The sequence below is a fragment of the Musca domestica genome, unplaced genomic scaffold (genome assembly GCF_030504385.1).
Source record: "Musca domestica strain aabys unplaced genomic scaffold, Musca_domestica.polishedcontigs.V.1.1 1, whole genome shotgun sequence".
Lineage (NCBI taxonomy): Eukaryota > Metazoa > Arthropoda > Insecta > Diptera > Muscidae > Musca > Musca domestica.
In genome coordinates this window covers 4076915-4085155 of record NW_026712114.1, presented here as the reverse complement: position 1 = coordinate 4085155, position 8241 = coordinate 4076915, and the positions used below count along the sequence as shown (strand labels likewise).

Genomic DNA, 8241 nt, shown 5'->3' with positions numbered 1-8241 from the left:
ACTTCAAATGCCAAATTTGAAACGATTCCGGTGAATAAATTCGCTAAAATGAAATTTTCCAAACAACATTTGTTTGGCCCAAGGACGAACCCTATTGAAATTAGAGATAATCGTTAAAAATTTAGATATAGCTCCCATATATATCTTCGTCCGATTTGCCTTTTATTGTGCACCAAACGTGTAATATCAGCCCGAATAGTATGGAATTTGCACATACAATCAAATTAGGCCTGAAAATAAGTAGTATATATATATATATATATATATATATATATATATATACAACAACAACAATATTTCCTATATATACTGTTCATCCGATTTGTTATATTTGTTACCCACAGCCGTAATATGCACTCCGTAACAACGATATTCAGGGAAATACATCAAATACAGCTCAGAAATACATTTGCTAAATTTTATCGATATCGGTTCGGATTTGGATATATCTCCTATATATAACCTCGTCCGATTAACCTTTTTTTGTGCACCAAACGTCAAATATTTGCCCAAATGGTATGGATTTTGGCACATACGATCGAATTGAGTCTAGAAGCTAGCATGTCAAATTTGGTGAAGATCGGTGCAGACATAGCTATAGCTCCTATATATATTGTTCATCAGATTTTTTGTATTTGTTACCCACAGCCGTAATATGCACAACAATATTCAGGGAAATATATCAATTACAGCTCAGAAATATCTTTGTCAAATTTTATCAAGATCGGTTCTGATTTGGATATAGTTCCCATATATATCTTTATCCGATTTCAAATTAATTGGTCACCAAATGGTCACCAAGTCCGAATTTAAGAGATACAAATGCTTCGGCATATCTAGTCCTTTGTACTTTAAATTATAATTATAATCACAGCGTGTTTGATTTAATTCTCCCATAAAAATTTTTAATTGTTTTATGGAGCTCTTCTAAATTAGCAAAGTGGTGTAGGGTATCATAAAGTCGGCCCCGCCCGACTCTAAGACTTTACTGTTTTTTTAAATAAATTTTTCAAACCAAACAAAATTTGCAATTGTTTGGAGTTAACTGTCGGTTACTTACCTCCTCTCTATGTACATACACATGTATTATATGCCTGTATTAACCAAATGTAACAAAAAAAACTCCACTGCATTAGTTGGAGGTCAACTGCTATAGTTTTTGGTTTTGGGGTGGGTGCACTAATCACTCTAATTAAATTTTCCACATCTTATCGTCAATTTAAGTGAAAAAACATAAATTTAATGAAAACAAAAAAACATTGCCATTAATTTTTGTTCAGTTTTTTGGTTTTTCGTTTTTATTTAGAGATTTCTTTATTTAAATTGTTACACATATATATATATAGTTATTGCTATATACAAAATCAATGAATTATAAAAACATATATATGTTGTATTTTATATCTGATGATACTGCTTAAAAAAATGTATAAAAATGTTAATTTTTTTAAATTTTTAAAATTTTCTTGGTCATGAAAATGGTGATTGCGACTCTGTTGGTGATGTAGCATACAAAAAAAATACTTCGACAGTGAGCAAATAAGAAAACTAATTATTTTTCTTAATAAAAAAATAACTAAAATATATTAACAAAAAATTATAAAATTTAAAATAAACAAATAATATTAAAAATATTTACATAGCTACTAACTTAGAGTAGTAAAGATGATTGATTATGATATGAAATTTTGAATAAAATTTAGTTTTGGAAATAGTAAAACAAGAGGATTATGGAGCTAAAAACAAAAAATGGCGCTCACTGAGAACTTTAAAAAAAGAAACTATGCGGAATGCGTTGGGAGTATGTGCTGAGAACCAATAAAAGGTCTTCTTTCCTTTTTTGATAAATCATTGTACAAAAATTCAGCCAATTCCGAAGGGAAAACGTTATAAAATACATGAAATCGGCTGCGGCAAAGGAAGTTATTAAAAAAAAAAAACAAGGAGAAGAGGGAGTTTCAAAACAAAACTTAGATCTATGTTGATCAGCCTACGACTCCAAATTCCAAATTAGAGATACTTCCGTTGAAAAATGTAGTGAAAATCTGTAAAATACCTCTACTAGGGCAATGCAATTATATGGCGCCCAACGTAAAACATGGCCTTTACAAAAAAGTTGCTTATACCAATTCAATATTTAAATTGGTTGGTAATTCCGTTGTGAAATGTACTGAAAAACATTTACAATACCTGAACTTGGGTGATATCATAATGTGGCGCCCAACCTCAATGAACAAAAAAATCACAATGACACTCTCAACGGCATTCAAAACAGATTGAAGACATTTTAAATCTCCCAGGCCAACATCATATAGCCCAACTGGACTAACCTACATTTCTAAAGGAACACTTCCATATTGTAGTGAAAAATTCTAAATATGCCTGAACTTAAGCGATATCATAATATGGCGCCCAACGTAAAACGTGAGCCAGTGCTTAAAATTGTTTCTAAATAGCTTAAATCCTCTGTAATATCTCACGATTTATATCTCATTCTAAAATGTGGTGAAAGCCATTAAAATGACCGAAATTGAGCGAGAACATAATATGGCGCCCAACCTAAAACCACTCACAAATTTACCCACAAATCGCATCGTCAATTGTAGGGTGGATAATTTTTTCAATCTTTTAGGAAAAACGTCTCCTCACTACCGCCCGACAAGGAAATGGATGTAGATTCATTTCAACATCGTAACCTAGATTTGTAAAGACAGCGTCCCAAAATATAGTGAAAACCTTAAAAAAGAAAACTGAACTATGGACCCCAACAAAAAATGTGAGCCTGTCCTGAAAATTGTTTTCAAATAGCTTAGGTATCCATTAAGAAGTCAAGATTCAAATTTATACCACAATATGGCGTTCAACCTCACACCTAAGAACCACTCGCAAATTCAGAATAACAGGGTTTTCTTAGAGCTTCAAGGAAAAACGACTTCCCACTTTCGTCCGACAACAAAATGGATTTACTGTCATTCTAACATCGTCTAACTCCACTGGACTCTCATTTATCTCCAAAGGAACCCTCCAAAATGTAGTGAAACCCTTTAAAATACCTGCATTTGAGCAATAGCATGATATGGCGCCCAACGTAAAACGTTAGCTTGTGGCGAAAATTGTTTTTAAATAGCTTAAGCACCCATTAACAGCTCAAGATTCAAATTTATTGTTACTTTCATTAAAGAATGAGATCAAAGGCTTTTAAATGCCAAAATTCAGCCGATAACAATATGGCGCCCAATATAAAACCTAAAGGCCAAACACAAATTCACATGATATTTTTGGCAGAGTAGAGAAATTTTCGACCTCATATAACATAACGTCCCCCCACTTCCGTCCGACAAGAAAACTGATAGACTGTCGTTCCAACATTGTGTAATCGATACCATAAAATGGTGCCCAACGTAAAAAGTGGGGATGTCATGAAAATCTTAGCAATATCATAATATCACTTCGTCAACTATATTCTAAGCGGAATGACGTCGTATTTGCATTCCTAGAAATATCGTCCCATCAGGTTCTATATAGCTCTCACATTCGTCTGACAAGAAAATCACTGCACTGTCATTTCAACATCGCCTAACCTAACTGACCTAACTTTAAAAAACCTTTCCGACTAATACTTTGAGGCGGTCATGAAGAGGGCTGGACCTCGGAAAAATGGTGAATTCCGTCTCGTGGAAACAAATCTCTAATAAAATTAGACCTCTTAACACTAAATTACAGAACTACAAGTTTTTTTTTCCAAAATCCCCCTTCGAGTTATGTCCGCTTCTGTGCATTGCGGTGGACTGCGTCTCAATGGAAAATGATGACTGGCAAAACAGGATTAGAGGAGAATTTGTAGAGAAAAGGCACATCAGCAGTCAAATGGCTTTGAAGATAGTCTGTCAACTTCCATCTTAGAGATCTTTAGACCCATTCTCCTAGTGGCTGGCCTCAAGATTCGGTCGTAATTTCGAAAAAAAAAACATCCCTTGCTCTCTTCATCTTCTCTTTATTATGAGACAACCTCCCCCCCCAGCTTCAAGCGGTCTACCTTGGGAAGAGTGTTTAAACGATAAAGTCAATTACTGATTTAAACCTGGTCCAACTGAAAATGCCATACGAAAGATGGGTGAAATTGCCGCGGTGTCCGTTTCGACTTTTGAATTTTTGACCCCAACAATTTCCAATCAGCTAAAAATTGATTTTGAAAAGAGTTGACTTTTCAAGCTTTATTTTTGAAAATTGATTTTTTTAAACTAAATTTGATTAAAATCGATTTTGATTTCAGGCAAGTCTCGATTTTGCCCGACTTTAGCCAGATTAGTTTGTAATTTCGGAAAGAAATCATTCCCTGCTACCTAAGAGATCTTTTAGTTTCGAGTCTCTCCCATTCCACGAGTCTTTCGAGTTACTTCCACAATTTGCTGGTCATTTCTCAATTTACAGAGGTGTTGCTGTCTTAACGATACTGTCAAATACGGCCCAACTGATAATCTCGCAAGTCCCTCAAACGTATCTAAGAGATTAAAGGTGAGAGAAACTGATGCGGAGTCTGAAGAATACCAAACTTGGTGCATTTATCTTGATTACACGATAAAACAAAAAATCTCAAGTCAAAGGCCAGTTTAAATTTCGAAAAAAAATTAGGAAAGAACTGATTTCCGCCCGAAAATATTTTGCTGTGTTAGCAGGATAAAAAAAGTCTTAAGGTGAGAATACATAAAACGCTTTTTTGACTGGCTTAAGTCATCGGCTGGCTTCTTCGTAGAGGAACACATGAGTTTTTGGTTGACTTAGTTCGATGTTGGTCTTACGTCCCATTGTTATTTTCGAAGGAACCGGCCGATGACTTAAGCCGGTCAAAAAAGCGCTTTATATATTCTCACCTTTACGCTCGCTAAAAATTTCAGATTTTTTTCCACATTTTGGTGGAAACTCAATTTGTTCTGTAATTCTAAACATATTTATTATTTCAATCCTCTCATATCTAAGTCGCATAAAAGCTATTAACGTCATGTTCAAACCACTACTATATCCTCAGCCATATGGCTACAGAGGGTATATATCATTTAATAAGACCAAAACGTATCTTTCTGGACATTTGTCTATCTGGCTGTCTGGTGTGCACGATAACCGACGAAGGGAGCATCCGATTTGACTCAAACACAGTAATATTATTGTTAAACTTAGATGGAGTTTGGAGATGGAAAATATAGTTCCATTCCTTCTGGTACCTCCCCCACAAAAAGTCGACATTTGCAAAGAATATATTTTACTGCACAGAAAGAAAAAGATCATCCGATTATGCTCCAACTTTGCAAATCCTAATGGGAAATATCGATTCACTCCTTCTGGTACCTCCCCCAAAAAAGGTCGAAATTTTCAAAAAATATATTCTTTGCACTGAAAGAGAAAGGATAATCGGATTTTGCTTCAATTTTGCAAATCCTAATATTTGCATCTGTGCTAGGTTAGGTGAAAAAATTGACAATATCGGTTCACTCCTTCAAGTGCCTCCCCCACAAATGGTCAAAATTTTGAATAATTACAACTTTCAAAAAATGTAATGTAAGAGTCCGATTGTCTTCAAATTTCACACATCCCAATCACTTCATTAGTCCAAGGTCTGGTGTTAAGGTGGAGTATATCGGTCCACTTCTTCTGGTACCTCCCACACAAATGGTCGAAATTTTAAAAATATATATTTTCTGCACAGAAAAGGGAAGCAATTATCGAATTTTGAAAAACATAACGCTCGAAGAAAGCGAAATAAAAATCCAACTCTCTCCAAATTCCATACATACAAACATTTTTGCTAACACCAGAACTGTTGTGAAGATGCTATATTTCTGCGAACACCTTCTCACCCGCAAAGGGACACAATTTTCAATATTTTTATCTGTCATAAATTGCGAAACAACTCAGCGATTCCTTTCAATTGCTATATCCATCTGCTATAATAATATTTATATCATATTTATTTAGGTCCGATACGATAAGGACAATATTGACCCATTCTTTCAAAACCCACTCCATAGAGAGTGAAGAGGGCTGAAGGTATACAACTATCGGCAAAACCGACCGATACTTTTTTACTGGTTTTTTGGTTCTATTGATAAAAACCCTCTTACTCTCTGTTTAATAATTGTTCTGTAATTTCGGTTTCGATTTTTATTTAAATTTTAAAATTTTAAATTCGCCTTATGTTCGTAGCCTGCCTTTCCCTTGCAAAAGCTTTACTCCACGTGATGTTGGTTTCAATTCTAACAAATCTTTAGAAACTCAATTAGAGATCCTCTCTCTTTTTATAATTTTTTCCAATCAAATTAAAATCCTCTCTCTTTTTACTATTTCATTTATATAAAGAAGCAATCCGTTGAATTAATGAGATTTTAGAGATTCATATCAAAAAAAAAAAATTAAAAAATTCTAAAAATGGAATTTGTAATTAAAAAAAATTGCGAACTTTCGAAAATATTTAAATAGTGAAATTAATACAAAAAAAAAAAAAAATACAATTATGTGATGGATTTCAATGATGGGAAAATAATTGTGGCAACAAACAAAACAAAAAAAAAAATCGAAAAAAATGGGAAACAAAAAAATGTATAAAATTAAACTAAATTGGTTTATGTTTGTATGTGTGTGTGTGTTTGTATAAATGAATATTAATATAATTATGTATAGATACGTTTTTTCCGGATATTTCTAATAATTAACAAAAAAATCAGTGTCTAGTCAATACGTTTACTAGAATCCTCCGAGGGTGGCCTCACCCAGCCACCATAACGTCGCTCCATTTCTCGGGCCACGGCCAGGCATAAATGATCCTGTCCCGGATTGGCCACCACCTGTATGCCCATCGGTAGCCTACGGCGATCCAGGCCAATCATACAATTTGTCACCGGCAATCCAAGCGTATTGAAAATCGCCATATACATGGGCTCCAGCAACTTGTGATAAATCTGATAATGCTGATGGGCTGTATTGGGAAATGTGGGATAAATGAAGACGCCATCGTTGCCCAGCAGTTCTTTGAATTCAGTCTTAAGGGCCTCAATAATCGTGGCCAGATGTTTGTGCCGCGAATTCGGTATGATTTTCATGAAATTCTGCAAATGGCCAAATATCACCGATGGCAAAATACTGTCCGAACAGCCAATGAAATATTTCACCGTTTCAGTGCAGATGGTCTTTGGCCGCTCACCCTCTTCGGTTTTGTGATAAATTGTCTCGATGTTTTTCATGGTCAACATGGCCGACAGCGATATATCCAATGACCATTTCATTTTGCGTATATTCACCCGCTTCGCCTTGAAATCATTGGCCACCCGATTAATGGCGGCATGCAGATCACGGCTAAGGGGACGCATCATGCCCGACGGGCCATCATTGTCCATAAAAAAGAACCTAATTCCAGTTACACTTATTTCCTTTTCCAGCGTTAGTTTTGTGCCATTCGGATCAACCATACATCTCAGCAGGAGTGGCAAATCCTTGGCATATCGTGTCATGGGGGCAATGGTAAAGAAATCACCCCATTTTGGGAAATCCGAGGTGGGATGATGGCCCTTAAACGACACAGCATAGGGTGTTGGTTTGTGGCCCCAAATACCGCTAAACATGGCGGGCAGACGTGACGAACCACCAATATCCGATGTAAGACCCAGCAGGGAAGCACCACTGGCCAGCAAGGCGGCCTCTCCGCCCGATGAACCACCCGGTGTCCTTTTCAAATCGTAAGGATTCCGTGTCTGACCTGTCACATTATTATAGGTTTCCCATAGCAAACACAGTTCGGGAGTATTGGAGACCAAGAGGATAATGCCACCGGATCGCTTGATTTGTTCCACCACTGGAGCATCGGCTTTAGCAATTTGTGGTGTCTTGAAAACGCGTCCCGTTTGATTGCTCATACCCTTGACGGCAATCGATTCCTTGACCGTCACGGGTATACCAAGTAGCGGGGTGTTCTCTTCCATTTCCTCTTCGCTGTTAATACCCATTGCAATGACCCGATCAACTTCACGTGCCTCTTCCAGAGCTTCTTCGAAGCGATCCTGCACAATGGCATTGATCAGCGGATTTACCTGTTTACATCGCTCTATATAGGCCTCGACCACTTCTTCGCTTTTGATCTGAAAGAGAGGAGGAGAAAGAAAAACAAAAGTTAGGTTTATTTAAAAGTTTTTAAAAAAATCGAAAAAATTTTAAAAAAAATCTTAAAAAATTAAAAAATGTAAAAAATTGAAAAAT

The 8241-nt window shown here is 35.8% G+C and overlaps 1 protein-coding gene across 2 annotated transcripts in view; it reads right to left on the bottom strand.

Moving 5' to 3' along the window:
• Positions 1-1281: 1281 nt before the first annotated feature.
• Positions 1282-8241, bottom strand: part of LOC101893288 (fatty-acid amide hydrolase 2) — a 76139-nt gene continuing 69179 nt past the window's right edge. For both annotated transcript variants that reach the window (XM_059132322.1, XM_059132327.1), the window contains one exon: positions 1282-8123. In XM_059132322.1, the coding sequence (XP_058988305.1) occupies positions 6720-8123 (1404 nt within the window). In that variant the 3' untranslated portion in view covers positions 1282-6719. The remainder of the gene's footprint in view (positions 8124-8241) is intronic.